A 22,451-nucleotide genomic window follows, 5' to 3' on the forward strand; every position below is an offset into this window, starting at 1 on the left:
GCAGCCATTTACCCCCGGCCAGAGAAGTTCACACAACTCAGACCAGCAGCTACACCCGGGGAACCTCCTTTTAGCGTTAACCTTGGTGGGCTGCTTCTTGTGCCTTAGGGTGCTGGGTCAGGCCGGCCTTTCTCCTTAATTTCCAAATATCGGCCGGACCCAAGAAACGAGTTCATTCACTAAGGGTTATATAAGCGCCGTGTGTGAATGCAGCTATTAACGTTTGGGGTTTTGAATGAACTGGCCTCAGACTTAGGGAGAGATGCGTCCAAGCAGAGGGAAAAGCAGATTTCCTCCCTCCAATGTTGAGGAAGAAGAGGAAGGAGACCTCCAGGATCCGAACTCGATTTAAATCGATTTCGTTCCCTCAAGGCCTGTTTCAAGGACTTCGGTGTCCCGTGTCTGTAACCAAGCCTCGAGTCGTGGGAATGGCTCAGTTTATCCGTCGAAATCTCTCTGGCTTTCGAAATGCTTGGTAACGCCCAGGCTTCTTGGCTCTCCCCGACGGGACGCGCCCGATCCACCAAGGCAAAGAAGTTTCTGTAGTTTGTGGGAAGAGGAAACCCGTGTCTTTAGTCAACTTCGCCGGGAAGGGAGACCCACCGGATTTAAGAGGGGACTAAATATTCGTTGTGTGCGCCTGCTAAGGATTTTCTTTGCTCAGCCCGGCCTTTCCATTAAGTTAGGCCGGCAACTCCTCTCTCAAACACCCACAAACAAGCTTCCTTCGAAACCCAACGCGTGGCAGTCCTGGGGGCCAGCTCGGGGTGTGTGAGAGTGAGTGAGTGAGTGAGTGAGTGTGTGTGTGTGTGTGAGAGAGAGAGAGAGACAGAGAGAGGGAGAGGGAGAGGGAGAGGGGGAGAGAGGTTGTTTTAATCTCCCCAATGAAATGTGTCTTTATTAGCCACCGTCGCCGATTGACTTCTGGGGAACCATGGTTGGGGGGCAAGTGGCTTAAGACTGCAAGTTTAGGCAGGTCTCCGCAGAACAAAGTCCGGCCGAGTCCGGAGGTTCCGACTCCCAAGCAAAGAGGGGGTGAGTGTAAGGGAAGCTCCTCCCCCACTGACGCTCAGGACTTTCACCTCCCTCGTGGAAACGCTCGCCCGCAAAGAAGAGGCGAGTCCTCCTTGCGCAGGTAGGCTAAACAGGCGCGCCCGCAATCGCTGCTTGGCTCAGTCTCGGGCACCCTGGCTGCGGTCCCAACACAGGCTCGCCTGGGCTAAGGTGGACCTGCTGGGTAGCTCCTAGTCCAGCAGGTTGTGGGAAGCCAGCCATTATTACTCCCCGTTTGGATGAATCCAACCAAGCCGTTTCCTGACGGTTCTGTTGAGGGAGATCGAATCTTATTCCACCGGGGTCGCGTTTGGGGAGCCCGATGTGAGAAGGGTTTAGAGCCGGTGGTGAGAACCCGGCCAGTGAAGGCAACCATGGACTGCCATGAGATCTCTGCCACAAGTCTAGGGGAAATAGGCTGAGTACCATCATCATCCCCCTCCCTCACCCATCCTCTCATCCTGCCCATTTTGGCGGACTTGCGGAGATTGGGAGGCTGGGAGGTAGACCGGGATGTGTATCTTCTTTACCCACCAGAAAAACCCGCAAGGACTCGACTCGCCTTCCCTCGTATGACTCGGGAGCTGAGTTATTTAAGAAGCCGTGGCCGCCTGAAAACGCCACGACCCCAAGCCACCCGGCCACTTTTCCTCGGAAGAGGGAGCTCCGCTCTCCCACTCGATTTCCCCACCCACGTCCCGATATTTATTGATACGATCCAGGGGCTAATTGCCCCCATCTCTCCCCTCCGCCCTTCAAGCGAGCCTTCTCTCTCTCTGCCCCGCAGCAAACAGGGTAACCCGATCCTGGTTTGTCCACCCGACGCGACTTGAGGGGCTTCCAGCCAGAAGCGCTCCGAGGGCTGGAGGGCTGGAGGGGACGGGGGGGGATGCAGGAGAGGGAAGGGAAGGGAGGGGGAGCCTTTTCTCCTGTATATTTTTATCTGCCTGCCTGCGCGTCTCTTTTTTTTGAAAAAGTAGCTGTTATTTGTTGCCTGATTGTCCCCCCGGCGAAGCTGGGCCCCTGTTTTCCTTTCCCCCCGTTGTCTGTTTTTATTCTTTTCCCTCTGGCTTAGATGTGTCAATCATAGCCCGCTTGCCATTGGTTGGAGAGCCGCCGTCAAAAAAGTTGCCCGAGAGGCGCTTGTGCAGCAAACCCAGCCGGGAGAGCGAGCGAGAGAGAGAGAGCGAGCAAGCCCGACCGCCGCGCGTTCGCCACCAATCTGCCCCCGCCGCCCCCCCCCTCTCCTCACCCAGTCCCACCTCGCTCCAGCGCCTCCTGCCCCTCCGCTCCACCAGAGGGGAGGGGGAGCTAGAGAGGGAGCTCGGTATATATAGCTTTTTAAATCATTATTCTTATTTGCCTGACTGTTTTAAGAAGCGGGTCGCCGTTTGCCCCGCTGCCCTCCCCCCCTTTCTTTCTTTCTTTCCTTCCTCCCACTCTTTTTTCATCCTCATCCTCATTACCATCACCGCCTTCATCTTCTTCGTCGCCAGAAGCGGAAAGGAAAAAGAAGGCGAGAGGACCGCTGTCTCGGAGGAAGGGGGCTTTTTTTTTTTTAACCCTCTTCCCTCTTGCTTTCTTTTGTAGGAGAAAAACTCTGTTTCCGGAGCTCCTGGAGATCAATCGGCCGGACGGTTTGGCCACCGCATTTTTTTTAACTCGCAGCTCTTCCAGAAGCTTCAAGGTAAGGGAGAGGATGGTACGCGCACTCCGGCACTCGCGCACACACACACACACACACATCGCCAGGCGTTGATTTTAGAGGGGGGCCTTTGACTTTGGCGTCCGGGACTATTGGGAAATAGGGGGCGAAGGGAAGGCGGCTGCTTCTTTCCTTTCGGCTCTCTTACAAATCGTCTGTGTCCCCCCCCCTTTCCCCGCCATTCTCCCCACACACACCCCACACCCCCTCTATAGAGACTCTCGAAGTTAGGCAGAAATCGACGGGGCTTCTCTGCTTTCTAGCGAGGTGGGTGCGCCCCTGTGCCGGAAGCCTTTTCCAAGATCGACGATTGGGTCGTTTTTGTGTGGCAAAAAGTTGTGACTGGAGGTTGAGGAAAAAGGCACCGATTCTGAGATGTCCTCAAACTAAAATATTTTTGTTTTGTTTTGTTACGCTCTTTCAGGCCCGCTTGGTTCCTTCAGCATAATCGCTTTTCTTTTGTGGGGGGGGGGGGGAAGAATCGTTGAATAGTGCGAAGTGCGGTGTTCATCTCTGTGTGTGCGCGCGTTGCGTTTCCCCTGTAGAATCCTCCTAGATTTACCTAAAATTCGGCCCAATCCTATCATTTCTTTTGTTGGCTGCAAATTCGTCTGAATTTTTTTAAAAAAAAAAACAGATTTAGAGAGAAAGGTTGCAATTTATCCGGGGGGTGGGGGGTAACTGACCTGAACTGGGACTACTTCGGAGTACAGAGGTTTACAATTAGTTTATTTAAAAATTAAAAAATGGGGGCGAGCAAAGATCCCTACGGAGGAAAGCGACGTTAATGTTAATTCCGCGGTTTGGCTGGGCTGTGTACAGGCGACAGAATCTCTCCCCACATACAACACAGCTCTCGTTTTCTTCCCTTGCCTTCGTGGAGGGGCCGGGCAGGGCAGAGAGAAGGAAATTAAATCCACCTAGCTCATGAGTTATTGATAAATAGTTTATCTCCGACAGTCCGATCAATAGACTAAAAATCATTTGACATACACACAGCATTGGATTTTCAAGTATACTTGAAAGAGTTGCAGCGCCCAAAGGAAAACCTCCGCTCAACTGAGGGAAAGGAAAAGGAAAGGAAAGGAAAGAGGGGGGAGGGAGGGGATCTGGCCAGGTAGGATCCTGTTGAAGAGATTTCCTCCCCCAGTCCAGCCTTGATATTCTTGGACCAAGGGTAGTACTAGACAACTCCAGCGAATTTAAGGAAGGAAGGAAGGAAGGAAGGAAGGAAGGAAGGAAGGAAGGAAGGAAGGAAGGATCAGTCAATTTGTTCTGCAGAGCAAAGGAGAAATCCAGTCCAGCTAACAGAAGATTGCTGGGTGCTTGGATTTCTCTAGGGCTGCTCCTACAGGCAACAAACCAGCCAGATCGTAGAAAACTCCAGAGAATTTTGGACGCGCACTGACCCTCCCCATCCAAAAGCCCTTCTTTGGAAGGCAACCCTATTGGAAGCCAGAGGCCTTTACTTCCGAGGATCGCCCCTAACCGATCCTCGGATCGCCCCTAAGCGAGGATTGCCCCTAACCGATCTATCGACTTCCAACTTCCTTGGGTTTGTGGGTGCTTCTTGACACCCCGAACCGGACGCGCTTTAAAGACTCAACGAAGTGAGCCTTTAAAAAGGTTTAAAGGTTTCCAAAAAGTTAGCTCTGACACACCGCCTTTGCAACGCCTGAGAAACGGCGATAATCACATTCCCCATCGGGTTTGTTTGCTTCCCCCTTTCCATCAGCGTTGGGGAGAAGAAGCACGTTACTTTTCTATTAGTTGTATTAGCCAAACCAGGTTTCAAACGGGGGGGGGGGGCGTTTGCAAGCTTTGCATTTTCTCCCGCGGGGACCAGCTCGCCCGCTTTTGAATTCGTTTGAGTCTCTTTAGTATTTAAGGCCAGGACGCTACCGAGGGTGTAGATCTAAATCTCCCACAGAGATCCCTCCGCAATTGTACGTGGGTCTAAACAGCGCAGGTTGCCAGGCGGATCTTAACAGTATTCGTAAAAAAAAGAGCGAGCGGAATGGATGTTGCTAAACGGTGGTCGCGTCAGAATGTGCAGCTCTCTCATGGGGCTGCAAGGGAGAAAAGGCGCGGATTTACGGGCTTCCAGGGAAGGTAGCAAAATCTGCTTCTAAAGAAACTCAGCCTTTCTCGTTGCCTTTCCCCCCCACTAGCCACGCTTCTCTTCTCTGCTTTTTCTGAACAAGGTCTCCCACTAGAAAAGAATTCGATTTTGTGTCGTCCCCCGCCGCCACTTCGCCATTGTAACTGTGTTTGCTTGGAGATCGCGCTGATCTACTTGACTACTTCGTTGCAAAGCGAGGCTCTTTGGGATTTCGGGTTAGGAAGGATCCTCGTTGTCTAACCTTGCTTCCCGGCCCTGCCATTGGCCCGCTCGTATTTCAAATCAAGATTTTAAAAGGTGTTTTTTGTTTTGTTTTGTTTTTTTAGCAGATCCGATTAGCAGATCCAGATAACCTTGGACACTTAAAAGTAAAACAGAATGGCTTTCCAGAATGGAAAGTTGCAAACGGTCGTCGGAAAGGTTGCAGCTCTATTTCTCGGCGGAGGAGTGGGGTGGAGAGAGAGAGACACACACACATACAAATCAACCGGGCCGGGATCGTAGCTTGAGGAAAGGCAACTCAAACTTTGGTCCCGATCCATTTGTTCCCCAGCAAACTCTCCCCGACTCCCGCGGGATGCTCGGAAGTCAGGCCTGTGGCTGGTTCCACGAGGCTGCTTCTAATGGACGCGGGGTTGGTCGCCTGAGGATGCCAGCAGAAATTGTTTTGAGAAAACGAGGCAAGGAGGGCTCGGAGAAGTCTGGAGAACTCCAACTGCAACCCCAGCCTAGAAAACTTCCTAGTGAGTTGGGACAGGATCGCGCTCTACATGGCCCAAGAGAGCCGGAGCGACTCTCTTTGGCCCCCAAAGCGAATTTAGGCTTTGTATCCAGAGAGAATTGCTGGAGCTCCTGTTCCACTGTGGAAGGCCTTCTTCTCCACCATCCTACCTGCCCCCATCAAGAAAGAAAGAAAGAAAGAAAGAAAGAAAGAAAGAAAGAAAGAAAGAAAGAAAGAAAGAGAAAGAGAGCGAGAAAGAGAGAGAGAGAGAGAAAGGAAGAAAGAAAGAAAGAGAAAGAGAGAGAGAAACAGAGAGAGAGAGAAAGGAAGAAAGAAAGAAAGAGAAAGAGAGAGAGAAACAGAGAGAGAGAGAAAGGAAGAAAGAAAGAAAGAGAAAGAGAGAGAGAGAAAGAAAGAAAGAAAGAAAGAAAGAAAGAAAGAAAGAAAGAAAGAAAGAAAGAAAGAAAGAAAGAAAGAAAGAAAGAAAGAAAAACAAACAAACAAACACGGCCGGGGAGGAAGGCCAGGAGGCGGTAGGAGGCGCGTCGGCTTGGCAGTCAGAAACGACTCGAGGGTTGCCTGCGCCCCAAGGCTCACTGCGCCGAAGGTCTGGGGGGTTGGGTGGGTGGGTGCGCCGTTTGCTGGGCAGCTGACGCCGAAGATCTCGGGGCAGGACGGAAGGAGCCCGGCTCGGCTATCTCCCTGCGTCAGTTAACCGGTAGAAGCGCCTCTTTGCTCTCGCTTCTCTCCCCGAACCTTTCCGCCAGTCGTTGGGAGGGTTGGGCTCTTTTCTTTTCTTTTTTTTTTCTTTCATCGCCATCAGGCAGAAAATTAATCAACCCAAATGATCCTGAGTGCTATTGCAGCCGTCCCGTAATTAGGGGCCGTGTGCCGCCCGGATTATCTCGTTAGTTTATCAAGAAAACATTTATTATAATTAATTCTTGGACGGGGTAATTATAATTGAGCGGGGACAGAGCAACTGGTAGATGGGGGTCCGCGCGGGGGGGGGAGGAGGAGGAGGAGGAGGAGGTCTGGAGCGCCCTGGCAGCGACAGATTGCGGAGAACCGGCTCTTTGGGGGGAGAAAGGCAGCTGTCGCCTTCTCCCCTCCTGGCTGAAAGGGCGTGACTTCGGATCAGGTAGGAAACTGGAGGGAAACTCCTCTTCCCCTTCGGAGCTTTCCGGGGGGGGCCCGGCAGAGCACCTGCCCTCTCGGCTCTTTGGAGGCCGCGCTGCGGATTGGGTTGTTAGTAAGAGGAGAGGTGGATTGCTGTCTGGGGCGCGGAAACACGAAAGCGAGCAAGGTTGGTCGTGTGGAGTGGGGGGGAAAGTGGCGTGGACCGGATGGGTGAGCCAAGGGCCCGGCTCCCCGAAGAAAATCTCTTTTTCCCCGAAAGAGTTTGCTTGTTCCGGGACACGATCCAGCCCAGCCCAAAGCCCTTTGGAATTTCGAGCAAGCCACGTGCTGTTTTTCTACCTCCCCATCTGTTGGGGGCGAATCGAGCTAAAAATGTCTGCGTGTCGTTGGCTAAATCGTGCTCTGAATTTAAGGGAATTTAACTCTGCCTGTTAACCAAAGCAAACGGTAGGATGAGGTTTTATATATATATATATATATAACAATCACCAAACAAACTTGGTTGGAGTTCTTGTGCTATTTTTAAAGTTCTAGGGGTTTTTAAAAATAAATCTAATAGAAGATTGGCTTTTTTAAAAAAAAAAGTCAGAGAGAAAAATAGCATCTAAAACATGGCGAATTGGCGATCCCATTTCCTTTTTTGCAGAAAGAAGGATGGCGGGAGTGACCCGTAGCAGCGCGCAGTCCCATCCTATGTTGAGTAACATAGTTCCAGTGAGTTCAATGCTGATTACTTGCGAATAGGTGTAAAAGTGGTTCTCTAAAACGACCTTACCCGTGTGTTTACTCAGAAGTAAGTCTTACTGTATAGAAGTTTGTCTTGCCCAACGTGTAGAGAGTTACACTCTCACTATTACTGGAAAATAAGTTTATTGAGGCTTTCTCTTGGTTTAAGCAAAGAGAAGATTGGGCCCCTAATGAAACAAGCTTACCTTGGGAAACCAGTCGTTTTAAACCACAATATTCCCTGTCTGTTTCCTTGGAACGAACTTTTTATATAAGTAAGGTGTGGCAGAAAACGAGCCAGCTGTTTCCAGGATGCGAGCTGGGTTCTTGAGCTACAGGTGTTTATACAGCCGTTTCTTTCAGCAGGTTGAAAGTTTTGTGGTCTCAGTTCAGCAGCTTGAGATGTCAACGAAAAATCTGAACTCAATGAATGGATCCAGATAGAACTGGGGGGGGGGAGATGACGTGACTCCCAAAATCCATTAATATGTTACAAAGATTTTTTAAAAAAGCTAGCTGTAACTTTTTCCTATTCTTTTCCTCAACCACATAGTGGTTTTAAAAAGAAGCGATGTGTATTTGTTCCAGTCTTCTTATTCAGACAAATGCATATTTTGTGAAGGGATTGGCATTCGTAAATATAAATACGCAGCTTTGAAATATCTTCATAAAGATATAGAACTGATCGCTTAGTAAGGATCCCTCCGTTCTAACTCGACTCTATGAACAATAGCTTACTTGAAATAGCTCGTATACTTTTAAAAAATATCTCAGGAGAATTGCACTTGCATTTTTATTCTGAAGCAGAGAAGGAAACGTCTGAGTTGAATTTCCTATTGCTGGTTTTAAAAATGTAATAGTGGCCCTGGGGCCATACAGGTTATACTACCCTTCTCTCCTTTTCCCCTGCTCTCTCTTTAAAAATATGTCTATTTTATGAGAGCAATCCTGAAAAAGTTTCGTGCAATTGATTTTGGCAAAATGTATACTGTTTAAATTGAAATTCCTTAAGGAATACAAGGCTTGTACGAATCCCTAGACTGAAATCTCTTATTTAAGAATCTTTGGAAGTATCCCACATTTTGTGCATCCAGAAACTTCTTTGGAACTTAAAGTGTTTGGGTGGATTTAGATGCCTTTTAATAAACAGGGTTTTGCTGCTGTGGTTTTATTTTGAAAGTCTCATCCGAGGTTGAATCTTCTTAACCAGGACACAAGGACTCCCCAAGACTCCCCACAGTTTTTCATCCTCAGCTGAAACCACTTTCTCTTGGTGAAAGTGAAAAGTTTAGTGGGACTTTCTGGAAGCAGGAGAAAACCGGGGCTACTCTTCTTTTAGGATGTTTGAAAGAAAAAAAAAATCCCAGGATCTTTGGAGAGGAGACAATCAGGCTGCGATCTTTGCCCATCGCTACTTCTTGGAAATTCCTCTCGTGAAAACTAAGCCGGGTTGATCTTGTCAGTGCCCATCTGAGCAGGGAAGCTCAGAGGCGTATTCTGCTCTGATGCCAACACGCATAAGACACGCGTTTAGGGAATGTCTGGAAGGGGAAGGCTGGCTTTAGCTTTAACCGCCCGCTTGGAGCGACTCAGTTGCGTTGGCGGTGTAAGCCTCCCTTTTCCCGGGCAACTCCTTCTAACTCCGGATCTGAAAGAGATTTTTGGCCCTAAAATTCGATTGACTTAAAAACGGTGAGTCACTTTGCTCAGAAGCCCGCTGGCTTCCAGTGGCGCCAGTCCTCTTGAAGGAGCTGTGAAAACGCCTTTCGGCCTTTCCTCTGCCCAGTCCCCCCCCGTTTGCTTGCAAGCTCGCGGAGGGAAGCCTCTAGAGCTCGGCGGGCTGCGTCGATTGGATCGCCCTTCCTGTAACTTGGATCGCCTTTCCTTCTATACGAAGGAGAGCCGGGCGCGGAGCTTCAACGTTGCTTTAGGAGAGAGACCAAAGGGATTCCCTGCGAGGAAAGGGGGGGAAATGAAATTTTGAGGCGGGCTTTAAACTTCAAGCCCGTCCCCCTCTTTTTCTACATGCCCGGTTAATGCGCAGAATTTTTTTTTTCCCCTATAAAAACTTTCTGTGCCGTAAAAATCCGGCTTCCCAAAACAAGAATTGCCTAGGGATGCTCGGCTAGAATTCCTACGGAGATGTTGGGAGCTTCTATTCCCACTATTTGGTTGAAGTATGCTTCGTTAAGTTTATTTGTTTCTTGAAAGAGAGAAAAGTACTAGAGTACTCTAAATAAGTTAGCCTTTTTTTTTGGTTTGGTTGCCTACCTCCGGACGGCCTTTGATGGCGGTTCAGAAAGAGGGAGAAGACCCAGCCATCCTCCTCCTCCTCCTCCTCCTCCTCACAAAACTTCAAACTCATTAGATCCTCGCAGAAATCTTAAACACCCTCCCACCCCCGTTTTCCTCCTCCTCGATGCGCGAAGGTTTTGATCTGTCAGGAACTATTAACGTCCCCCTGTGATGAGAGTTAGGGGGAACTCTCTAGAAGTTTGCCGGGAAGGTTGCTGACGCCCAAATCTTGTGCTGAAATGGAGAAATGCACACCGCGAATTGGTGCGGAAGTTTATCTTCGTAGATTGGTCTCCAGATTAGCTGGAGGTGCGGAGTGGGATGGGGTGGGGAAGACTTCCAAACCAACGAAAAACCCAAGATCGCTTCTTCCTGCGTTCTTTACCCAGGCACAGGTTTTAAACGGTTTCAGTTAAGGCAACCTTTCTTCCCCTTCCATCCTCCTTCAAAAGAGAGGGAGGCAAATGCTGACGAGGGCTGCAAGAGAGTTTGGACCAAAGGATTCCCCCACTTCATGCAAAAGTTAATTACTTGTTTGTTTAGCTTGCTGCGGCCTTCTCTCTCCTCCTCCTCCGCCCCCCCCACCACTAAAAGTCTTCAAAATAGGGGAGTCCCTTTTTTTTTTTTTTTTTGCTTCTAAATCTAATTAGCGCAAGTGCTAATTAGGGGGGGACTTAGCTGAAAGAAATCACTTCAGGCATGCCAAAGATAGAGGGACGGTAAATCAGCGGAGCGCCCCACCACCACCAAACCCCCCTCGCTTAGATCTTCTTTAAAGTGGGCATTTGAATTCTCAACTTTGCGGAGGGGGGGGCGCTTCTTTTGCAGTTGCAAAATCCGGGGTAATTAAAAAGCTCGGGGTGGGGGTGGGGGGACAACAGATACGCTCCTTTGTCGCCGAGGAAAATTACGGAGTGGGGTGGGGAGGCTTTGTTAGCAGCCTTATTTATTTAGCCAAGGGGTCCTTTGTGTCTGTAAAATGGGTCCCAATCAAGTTTTGTTGGAGGCAATTAACTACTTGCTAAACCCAGGAAAACCTTGGCAAATGCCCCCTGGAAAGCAAGCCCGAGCGGAGTAGGCTGGAGAGTGGTTGCGTGCGTGCGTGCTTGTGAGTTCGGTGGGGGTGGGTGGGCTGCTCCTAAGGAAGGGAGCTGCTACTGTACGTCGCCCCTGTGACTTGTGGGGAGGGCGGGAGGAAGGAGTTTCTCGGGGGAGGGAGGCGCCCCTCCAGTGGGCCGCGGTTTGGCAAGTCCTGCAGCTCAGCGGGTGCCACCCCGCAGCGAGCAAGACTTCGCTAGTTCGAAGACCCCCGTGGACAGGACTTTTTTTTTTCACTCTGCTCTCTCTCTCTCTCTCTCTCTCTCTCTCTCTCTCTCTCTCTCTCTCTCTCCCTCTCCCTCTCCCTCTCCCTCTCCCTCTCCCTCTCCCTCTCCCTCTGTCTGTCTCCCTTTTGTTTTCTAAATTAGGCTCCAGGTTTCAAGGTTAACTTCTCTACCCGAAAGATCTGGAGAAGAAAGAGGAAAGGAGCAAGAAGCAGGTCCAAGAGGCATCTCCTTCCAACTCCACCCAGCCCCAGAATTTTGGCCATTTTTCCTCCTCACCCCAACTTTAGCATGATGTCGTATCTTAAGCAACCACCTTACGCAGTCAACGGCCTAAGCCTCACCACCTCCGGGATGGACCTGCTCCATCCCTCCGTCGGGTATCCAGGTAAGGTAGGAGACACCCGGTCGATTGGGGGGGGAGGGGGGAGGCTTCCAAAGGGCGGGGACTCGTTGGATTTGGGCCCTCATATTTACTCCCCCCCCCCCGCTGGTGGGATCCTGTTTCCCGGGTGCCAATGAAAACCAGGAGGGTAGCTGGAGTATCCCAACTTTTCCCTTAAATTTCTCCCGTTCACGGGTTCAGGAAAAAGTTCTTTGAACGGTTTTTTCACGAATTTTCGGTCTGAGCCTTTCCGGGCAAAGTGCTATTCCCGACGATTGGAGCAAATCGGGTTTTTGCTTCTTTTTTTGTTTTGTTTCGTTTTGTTTTTGATTTGTTTTTGTTCTGAGATCTGGAGAAGGGCGAGAGGATTGTTCATGGGGTGGAGGGCGATTAGGCTACCTCCATCTGTGGAGCCCTTGCAAACGTTTCATGACCTAACTAGGTAAGATCATCAGTTACACTAGTGATCTCACCTGGACTGGTGATCTTACCGACTTGGGTAATGACACATCTGCAAGCAAACCGCCAAGCTCTGAGAGCCCCAAAGACGGCACGAGTTCAACCACGAGCTACATATATTCTCTTCTATCGGAACCTCCATCTGCACCGTCGATCCGGATCCTGTTAGTTCCTTGCACCCAGACGCCACCAGCAGGCCTCCCGCTGTATCCGAATCGATTCCCCCAGTCGGTGCACCGTCAAAGGCTGCCACCCTGAGTTAACTGCTCTCCTACCAGCACCCTTGAAGCTACGCTGGCCCACTTTTTTCCCCCAGAAAGTCGGGCTTGCGCTCCCCATCCGCACCCCCGGCCTCTCCCAAGAGAGTCCGTCGCATTCAGCTCGATGGGGCTCCTTTTAGAATGGAGGCTATAGGATCGCGCGCTACTGCGGCCTGTCTTTGGGCATCTGAATCCGCAGCCGGTTAGCCCGGGGAGTTTGGCCTTCTCTGAGCTCGGAGAGATGGCCATCATCGCGCAGCAGAGACTTCTACCCCTCAACCGGATTCTGCCCGAGTCCGCCCAGGAGATAATGAGGCTTCTTTAGGAATCAACCTTCGTGAAACCGGACTTGTTGGGGGGTTTTCTCCCAAGGAAAGAGGGGGCAGGGCTTTCGGGGAAGTCAGAGGCATCGAAACGGCTTAAGGTGGACTGATTGCTCGAGCCCCCCCTCCGTTGTGGAGCGGCCGAGTTCTCTTTCCCCGGATTTAGCCAGACTTTCCGGAGGCTTTTATTTATTTATTTATTTATTGGTTCGATTTATATGCCGCCCTTTTCCGGAGACTCAGGGCGGCTTACAATGCGTTAAGAAATAGCCTTCATACTTTTGTATATACCTGCTTAGTAGGGCTTTAGATCCCCCCCAAAGCGGTGTTCTTTTTTATACGAAGTCACCTTATTGCCCCCACAAATCGGGTCCTCATTTTACCTACCTCGAAAGGATGGAAGGCTGAGTCAACCTTGAGCCTGGTGAGATTTGAACTTGTAGTAATTGCAGGCAGCTGGTGTTAGGTTTTTTTTTTTTAATTTGATTTATATGCCGCCCTTCTCCTGAGACTCAGGGCGGCTTACAATGCGTTAAGCAATAGCCTTCATACTTTCGTATATTTTATACAAAGTCAGCTTATTGCCCCCACAAACTGGGTCCTCATTTCACCTACCTTAGAAAGGATGGAAGGCTGAGTCAACCTTGAGCCTTGGAGAGATTCGAACCAGCAGTAATTGCAGGCAGCTGTGTTAATAACAGGGTGCTTAGACCACTGTACCATCAAGTTAACAGTGCTTTAGTCTGCTGCGCCACCAAGGCTCTATATTTTCCTCCTGACCGATCTGAGCTGGCCTTTCTTCTTTCCCAGCCACCCCTCGGAAACAGCGGAGGGAGCGCACCACCTTCACCCGCGCCCAGCTGGACGTCCTGGAGGCCCTGTTTGCAAAAACCCGCTACCCGGATATCTTCATGCGCGAAGAGGTGGCCCTCAAAATTAACTTGCCGGAGTCCCGAGTGCAGGTAAGGACTCCTCCCCGTTTTCCTTTTTTTCTCTGGAAAGACTGGATCTCCAGGGAGCTTGGGGGCGGGCGGGAGGACGATACAACTGGGGTAAGGATCTGGGCAGGATAGTGGTGAAGGAGACCTAGAAAATAAAGCGTGTGGAGTGGAGAAAGAGGTGAGATCCAGGGTCATCTTCAGTATCTTGTCCTCAGCATCCTGACTTTCCTCTCAGGACAAGAAGCTCCTGAAGAAGAGAAGCTCTGAAACTCAAACCTCTTTCTTCCCACCCCGATGGACAGAAAGGCAACTTTCTAGGCAGGCGAATGTTTTAGGAAAGTTTTCTTCCCCTCCAATTTCCTTTTTCACTACCTCAGCCACATTTAGCCATTACAGACCACTGTCAGTAACAGTAGTTGAGAGGAATGGTAAGAGCTGTTGCTGAATATACCTACCTGAAGATCCCTAAGTTGAGAAAGGCCCCCTTCAGGTATGGATTGCAGCCAGCGAGAGGTATTCCATGGTTTTTTGAAAAGAAAGATGACCTTGTAGTGGAGGGTGCTAAGCTAAAATGGGACCCAGGCTCCAAAAGTTTTGGATCTCTGAAAACCAGAAGTGGGGCAAGGCCTGATGTTTAATGGCCTGTCTGGGGAGTGGGAGAGATTTCTGCTTTGCCATTATGGGGGGGGGAGGACTCTGAGTTTGCAGACCATCAATCTAATTCAGCCAAGCTCTCATTTTTGATCCTGCACCCTTCTTTGAAAGAGTGTCATATGCACCATGTCAGAACAGTTTTTCATCCTTCCATGTTGCTAGACCCGTGTTTTTTTCAACCTGGACAACTTTTAAGACCGGTGGACTTCCATCTCCCAGAATTCCCCAGTCAGCATAAATTCTGGGAGTTGAGGTCCACGCACCTTTAAAGTTGCCAAGATTGAAAAACATTGTGATAGACTAAGGGCATTTCCTCTCTAGTGATTGGTATTCTCATCCATCCATAATGTGCCATAATGAGGTCCAGCTTGGCTGGGGTAGAGCTGTAAGACTCTATAAACTCTCTAGGGAGGGAATAGCCCAAATCTACTTTGCTTGGACAATATCTTGGACTGCGTTTCTCTTCCCCTACCACCCCCCCCCCCCCAGTGTAGCTTATGCTGATCTCGAAAAGTGACTGGGATGAATTAGGTTCAATGCAATCCTCCCACGTTGAGCAAACTGCATTTGGGCAGCCCTGCACTTCCCATAACTAGGAATTCCTTGCAGGCCACCCAGTAAATCTTCATGGTTTCTTGAGATAGCATTTATGAAGAGGGCTGACAACTGAGTTCAGTTTGGCTGGGGTGCATGGAAGAAGATTCTCAGCAAGGCTTAAAGTCCTGACAGACAGACATACTGGTCATATTAACTTGCCAAAAAAGAAAAAAAAAAAGCAGAGGATTTTTGGAGCATCTGTTTGCTGTTTGATTACTTTTCTTGTCTCTCTCATATGACTGTAGCAAGATAATCACATTCCTCTCCTTTTATTTGGTGGGGAAATGAACGAGCGCTAAAGCGTGCAGTTCACAGGCAGGCCTCTTTAATGATTTATCACATCAATTAAGTGGCCAGAAACCAAGATGATTTTGCAGATATTCATGCTCAGTCTTACAAAGAAGAAGAAGAAGATGATGATGATAAGGGTGAGGGTGTATGCAAGTGACGACTTTTGGAAAGAGATCTTCAGAGTGCAAGCCACTAGACTGTTCCTCTGACTTCACCAGCTCTGATATTATACCCTGCTGAGAAGGATCATTTAACATACTGCTCTTTCAAGCAACAAACATGTACACCTTTAAGTACTTCCAAGTGGTACATGCTGAAAAGGAAAGAGGAAATATGAGAAAGTGGTGAACCTATGTTGGGAGATATGGGTTGAACTATTTGGAACTGTGCCTTCCTGGTGTAGCTGACTACTATACCAGTTTTGGCTGCTATACATAGTGGTGAAGAATTTTCTAGAGGTATGGAAAATGAATGAGGTAGAGAAAGTGGGTTCTGACGGAAACGGCACTAACCATGTTCTGTACCTTCTTACCCCAGCTTCTACCTCCTTCTCTGTTGCTTTTGATTTTGCTTAGAAACCAAGCAGCTCCTTTAATTGAAAACCTATGGCTTTTTCAGTTGACTAACCACATTGTTTTTAGTTGTTGTTGATGTTGTTAGCATCATCGTTGTCATCCTCATGCCATGAAATATAATGGTACCTATATAAAACCAGGAGTCAGTTAATGTTTATTTATCCATCAGGTCAGCTTTTGTACTTTTTAACAGCAACATTCAAGCTGTCAGTCTCTAGCCAGAAAGTATATGAGCTGCGTACTTCAGGAACGGCCCCCCAAACTGATTTGTGACAGATGTCATTGAAAAGCAGTTCTTGGAAAACTGCAAACCCCAGTGACCAAGGGAAATTCTTTCTCCAGACAACATTTCCTAATCCTAACCATAATTACAGGGCAAAATGACATATTGCGATAAAACATTTAAAAAAAGAACTTGGTTAGCTTATAAGAATGAAGTATAGTACTGTATCATTTTGCAATACCTGCATTGCATTCTGCCTACTCGTACTCCATGTTTTGCAGCTGGGTACGAGTGTGAACACACACATGCATACACCAAAATTGTTACGCATCTCAATTGATAAGCAGGTTTCCTGCAGGGTCCACCAAGAGAAGCCTGACATCCAAAATGGTCCTTAACTTGAAAGCATTGTCCAGTGATTCCATCTATACTTGCTTTCCACTAAGCATGAAATGAATTGAACTGCCCAGATATTTTCAGGAGGGAGTAAAATAGGTTTGCCTCCCCCCCCCCCCAAAAAAGGATGGCCACAGGACACATTTGCTGACATTACATCTGGGAATTCATAATATGTTGTAAGCTGCAGGAAGAGGCAAGGCACATTTACACTTGTAGAGTTAAACTAGTTTAATAGGTTTTTGCTCTCTCCAGGAGATTCCAGGAGCTGAGATATTCTCTGGAGAATAAAGGATCACTTAAAAAAAAAAAGACCTCTCAGCACCTAGACTCAATTTCACTTATCATATTGTTTGTGTTTGATCATTAAACTGCTATAAAATATGTCTTTTCTGAACACATATTTAAACATAAATCTTTTTTTTTAATTGCTTTTAAAAAAGAAATTAACTCCTTTTCCAGATACATCATAAAAGCCATTTATTTTAATAGAACAGACTTGACGAGATAGGCAAAGCTTGTTGCTCAGCTGATTTCCATATGCTTTACCAGGTGATATAGTTAAACCCCAGGTTCCTAACAAGCCTGAGAGAGATACTTGTGGGGTTCTTGGTGCTCTTTGAGCTGAGCTGTTTGCTTCCAGATGTTTCATTATCCAAGTAGATAACATCATCAGTGCAATGCTTGGAGCATCTGCAAGCAAACAACCAGGCTCAGAGAGAATACTAAGAACTCCACTGTTCAACCCTGAGTTACAGATACTGTCTTCTGTTGGAGACCTACTTGTACCGTTAATGTGGCCTTCTGGAATCACAAACCACAAGGTTCTTCATCATACACCTGGAAGCATGAACTTCTTCAAAACACCATTTAGGCATTCCTAATGTGCACAAAACTAGGAACTTAAATTTGCTGTATTTGGTATAATGTAGGCTTACAACATTTTTACAGTTCCATCGTTTTCCCTTTTACATGAGCCGCATAAATTTTTTGCCATATTTTCTAACTTGGTATCTTGGCTGTGTGGTTTATTTCATGAACTTCCTATCTAGTTTTCTATTTCAGTAGTACAATTTATATTGTTCACTATAGTTAATATTACGGGCTATGTTAGGAATAAAAGAAAATGAAAAACATATAACTAATATTTTTTTAAATGAAAAATGACACATTCAAAATGATTATTTCACAAAACACCGTTAAAGAGCAATTTAAATGGTAGGTGAGAGGAACTGAGATTAATATTTTATTGAGTAACTGTGTGAATTGGGCAGCTATATACATTTTTTAAATAAATAAATAAATATAACCTCCTCCTCTTGAAATAGTTTCCTTTTCCTTTTTTTCCCCCTTTCCTTTTTTCTCCTATTCCTTATCATTTCCTAGTAAAGATAGTTTCATCATTTGGATAGAAGTCACAGATATGAGATCAAACCAGAAGAAAAGCACCCTTGATGCGCCTTTTTCTTGCAACAATTACTCCAGTCAAGCACCAAAATGGTGGCCCTTGATAGCATCTAATTTTGCGATATCTAAAAATGATGCCCGGTTCCTTTTTAGAAGGTATTCCTAGAGCTGCCATTGATTATTTGAGTGGAGATGAAAGAAAAGACAAAGTCAGAAATATGTTATCCAAGGAGAGATGAGAGAATGTTGTGACAGTTGCATGTAGTGCTCCACTTTGGAGCATATGCTGTTTGCGTGTTTTTAAATAGATATCCACATGTTTAATAACAACATACACAGATTCCTATTTGCATTGGACAGTCCAAAACAGCTACGATCTAAAACAGGGGTCTCCAACCTTGGCAACTTTAAGACTCATGGACTTCAACTTCCAGAATTTTTGAAAAAATTCTTTGCTTTGCTTTGCTGGCTGAGAAATTCTGGGAGTTGAAGTCCACGAGACCCCTGATCTAAAAGGCATATGTTGTGCAAGAGAGCATCTCCGTCACCAAACTGATAAACGTTGTTCAGTGGCATGCCTATATCTCTTACTGATCTCTTCATACCCCAGCTAGTAGAAAACCGAAGACTATTCTGATCATAAATGAAAGCAGAACATCAGAGAAGCAAGCGATAGAGTATACCTCTTGGTTGGTATGAAGGGAGTTTAAGGGATCACAAAGGTGCTTTTTCAAAAGGCAACTGGGGTGAGGGAGTTAGGAATTAGACATAGAGGAAAAAAACAGGGGGAGATGCTCTGATTGGAAATCACGTGACTTGAAAACAAATCACATGACTTACTTACATGAGATGCAGTAAATGAAGACTTTTCACCTCTATCAACAGGTTCTAAGGAACTTCCTACTATTTAATTGCCCTTCAGAGAGGGGTGGAAAGAAAGAAAAGATACAGCCCATTAATTGGACAAGCATGTTTCCTTCCCATTCAGTTGCTCTCTTAATTGATAACCTCTCCTTTCTAATATTCTATTCTTTTTAATTAAGGGCTTGACTTCAGTAGGACTTAAGTGGAAGTCCTTGGGGTACCTAAGCTGCCAGGCTCAGAGGCTTGCAAAGAACTTTTTCCCCCTTTCTTCAAAGTACTCTTATTAAAGGTTTGCTTGGTTCTACATTATGAAAGCGCTGGTAGCCTGACACTCTGCAGTGGTTTTTCCACATACACTATTGCTTCATGGTGGAAGATGAAAACAACAGTCCTTTGAGTAGCCGTCTTTAAAATAAAATGTAACCACATATTTTTCAGTCTGGGATTGCAGTAGATGCCATAAAGCAGAGATGAACAGGAGAAGAAGAATGGATGAAGCTAAACAATGGGCAACTCCAGGGGTCTCCAACCTTGGCAACTTTAAGCCTGGAGGACTTCAACTCCTAGAATTCCTTAGCCAACAAAGGAGTTGAAGTCCTCCAGGCTTAAAGTTGCCAAGGTTGGAGACCCCTGGGCAACTCAATGCCTCTGCAGTAGATCCAATGCAACTCAATGCAACTCAATGCCTCTGCAGTAGATCCATGGTTATCTTTGTTGGCTCCCATGAATTAAATCATTTTTATTTATTTTTTTGCTCCTGGTCATTTATTTCAGTTTTCTGAACCCATTTTTAAGGAGCAAAGGGGTAGGCCTCAAACTAAATACTGATAGGACTCCCAGATAAAGTCTTTGTAATGACTGCTAGATGTTGATATGGGCTTCTGCATTATAAAAGTTGCTACCATGTTCCACCTGGATTTTTTTTAAAAAAATTCTGACAAAGCTTTTCCATAGTGTATCAGCAAAACACACAAAGGATGTTGAGGGAAGCCCAAAGGGAAATCAAGAGGACTAGCAACTTTTTTTCGTAACAACTTTTAAACGCCTGAGAACTTTTGCTTAAACGAGGAATGGCTAATACGATATTCCTCAGGAAAACATCATATCCTCCTCAGTGCTGTCTGTTCTCCCCGGTGATAATTATTCTCATCCCATTTGTCCTTGCTGTGATCCGCATAGCTAACGCCCTTCGCTCTTCTTTCTCCTCCTTCCTGGTTGGTTTTCCAGGTGTGGTTCAAAAACCGTCGCGCCAAATGCCGCCAGCAGCAGCAACAGCAACAGAACGGGGGCCAGAATAAAGTGAGGCCTGCAAAGAAGAAGAGTTCTCCAGCCAGAGAAGTGAGCTCAGAGAGTGGAACCAGCGGCCAATTCACACCTCCAGCCAGTACCTCAGTCCCTGCCATTTCCAGCAGCAGCGCTCCAGTGTCGATCTGGAGCCCAGCATCCATCTCTCCTCTCTCAGACCCCCTGTCCACTTCTTCTTCATGCATGCAGAGGTCCTACCCTATGACCTACACTCAGGCTTCAGGCTATAGCCAAGGATATGCCGGCTCAACCTCATATTTTGGAGGAATGGACTGTGGATCTTACCTGACCCCTATGCATCACCAGCTCCCTGGACCAGGGACCACCCTTAGCCCCATGGGTACCAATGCTGTGGCCAGCCATCTCAACCAGTCTCCAGCTTCACTCTCTACTCAAGGTTATGGAGCTTCAAGTTTGGGGTTTAACTCATCTACTGATTGTTTGGATTATAAGGATCAAACCGCCTCCTGGAAGCTAAACTTCAACGCTGACTGCTTGGATTATAAAGACCAGACATCTTCATGGAAGTTTCAGGTTTTGTGAAGACCTGTTAGGAACCCTTTGTGATAAACAATAATGGTGATGATGCTAATGCTGATAACGATAAGTGACCACAATGATGTTGTTGAAACAGACAAGACAATAGCCATAGTAGGCTGAAATTTCCAGTTTTGAGATCTTTGATTTAAATTAAAAAGAATTGTGAACAGGACACAAATTAATAACAAAGGCAAGAAATTCAGTGGCCGTGATCATACCTCCCAATTTCACCTCTTGCTCAGATGCTCTGGAAAGGAAGACAAGAAGGAAAGACATGTTGTGTAGACCAAGAACAGAATCACATCACTTAGTTTCTCGTTGCTCCATAGTTTTAGCCAATTGTTGGGTTTCTTTGCCTGGATAGGGATGGAAGATTATTCTATGAACCAGAGTAGTGGGTATTGGGTTCTTTCCTTCCTTCCTTCCTTCCTTCCTTCCTTCCTTCCTTCCTTCCTTCCTTCCTTCCTTCCTTCCCTTTTTCTTTCTTTCTTTCTTTCTTTCCTTTCTTTCTCTCTTTCTCTCTTTTGCTTTCTCTTTGTCTCTCTCTCTCTCTCTCTTTCTCCCTCTCCCCCTCCCTCCCTCCCTCCCCCCCCTCTCTCCTGCCTTCCTACACTTAGGTACCTTATTTTTGGTATGGCAAGAATGACCCTTCTTTTCCTTCCCCTTCCATCCAACCTTGGTTAAAATGTTTGTGTTATGGGACAGTACATCCATATACATCTCTCAAGCTTCTTCGATTGCTTCAGCCACATTTGGCAAAGTTGGCCATAGGAAAAAAAAATATGAACAAAGAACTCGGTTAAGAGCTCTGTGGATCATGGGACTGATTGTCTTAGCTGCACTACTTTATTTAAGAGGGGGGAAATAAGAATAATGTCAATAAGGAGTCAATATGTAGTTTTTAAGAGACAATCAGTGTGCGTCTTATATAAATGGTACATCTGTGGTTTTTAATCTGTGCTAGACTTTAAAACTGTGATCTCCTGTATTGTATGCAATTATAAACCCCACACCAGCAGGCGGTTCTGCTGCGATTTTACAGAGGTTATAATTAACAGTGAAATTTGAGCAACTGAGTTACATATGACCATCTTTTTATTTCTTCTTTCTTTTTCTATCTCTCTTCCTCTCCCTCCCCGTCTCTGGTTTTCTTTCTGTCTTTCTCTTGCTCTAAAATTGCCTTTTACCAGAGGTAAACTGCACTGAAAAAAACAAAACAAAGCAACTTTTAACAGCAAGCTGTGGCTGAATGAACATCACTGAGATCTTTAAAAAAAAGTCACTAAATAAAAATACACTTGGACTTTTACAATTCACCTGTACTACAGTAGCCTACTGTTGGAAAAGTTAGCAGTAAGGAGAAAGAAGTATATATATTTAAGACATCGGTCAATTGCTCTGACCTTGAATTTCCAAACAGCAAAAATTCTTGTTGTTTTTTATGCTTGCAGATGTGAAATGGAGAAAAAAAAAGATATATATGCATAAACCTTTTTTTTCCTGGATTTGGCAGATATGTATAATTCTATTAAATGGTTCTAGCACAAGTGATAAGTCTTTGTCTCCTCCCCATGTGCTCGCCAAAGTTCCCCTCCTCAAAGCTCGTTTCAACTTCCAAAAAGCGAAAGGTTTTAAGAGTTTGTTTCTTGAACCGAAGGGGGGGATTTTGTGTGTGTGTGGGTGGGTGGGTGTCTCCAGGGTTTTGATTTAACCTTTTGTGGCATTCCCAAACCAGCTTAGCTTTGCTGTCTCCGCAAACTACAAAGAATCGAGATCTTTGCTCTCTTTTGGGGGTTAACTCAGGAAACAACCTGCATTTCTTCCACTGTTCGCTAGAATAGAAAATGGTGGTGGGCTATCCCCCACTTTCCCTCCCCTCCCCCCCTCCCCCGGTCTTTATTTCGTTTCGGGCTTTTTGCTGATTAATTTAGAGATTGAAAAGCAGAGGAAAGGAGATAAAGAACTAAGGGGGAGATGCTTTGGAGGCTCAGAGGGGTTGTTTGAGCCTCTCCTATAAACGTTCTGAGAAGAAGGGATATAGGATATACGCGAAACAGCAGATGCAGTCACGCACAAATGATGGGTGGACAAAAGAGTTGGGGTAAAGTTTTTGAAAGCTATGATTTCTACAGCTGGACACAAAAGGA

The 22,451-nt window shown here is 46.7% G+C and overlaps 1 protein-coding gene across 6 annotated transcripts in view; it reads left to right on the plus strand.

The window, feature by feature from the left end:
• OTX2 (orthodenticle homeobox 2) overlaps window positions 1-21,858 on the plus strand; it is a 22,734-nt gene extending 876 nt beyond the window's left edge. Inside the window, exons 1-6 of one of the 6 annotated variants that reach the window (XM_034433452.3) lie at window positions 1,953-2,380; window positions 2,644-2,740; window positions 7,388-7,455; window positions 11,229-11,472; window positions 13,322-13,473; window positions 19,687-21,858. In XM_034433452.3, coding sequence (XP_034289343.1) covers window positions 7,396-7,455; window positions 11,229-11,472; window positions 13,322-13,473; window positions 19,687-20,307 — 1,077 coding nt within the window. In that variant the 5' untranslated portion in view covers window positions 1,953-2,380; window positions 2,644-2,740; window positions 7,388-7,395 and the 3' untranslated portion in view covers window positions 20,308-21,858. Of the gene's footprint in view, window positions 1-1,116; window positions 1,136-1,952; window positions 2,381-2,643; window positions 2,741-7,387; window positions 7,535-11,228; window positions 11,473-13,321; window positions 13,474-19,686 lie in introns of those variants that run through there. The other 5 variants (XM_034433454.3, XM_034433457.3, XM_034433456.3 and 2 more) reach the window with 5 other exon arrangements.
• The last annotated feature ends 593 nt before the right edge of the window (window positions 21,859-22,451 follow it).

This window comes from Pantherophis guttatus, chromosome 1 (assembly GCF_059756535.1).
Source record: "Pantherophis guttatus breed Tessera chromosome 1, ASM5975653v1, whole genome shotgun sequence".
Taxonomy (NCBI): Eukaryota; Metazoa; Chordata; class Lepidosauria; order Squamata; family Colubridae; genus Pantherophis; species Pantherophis guttatus.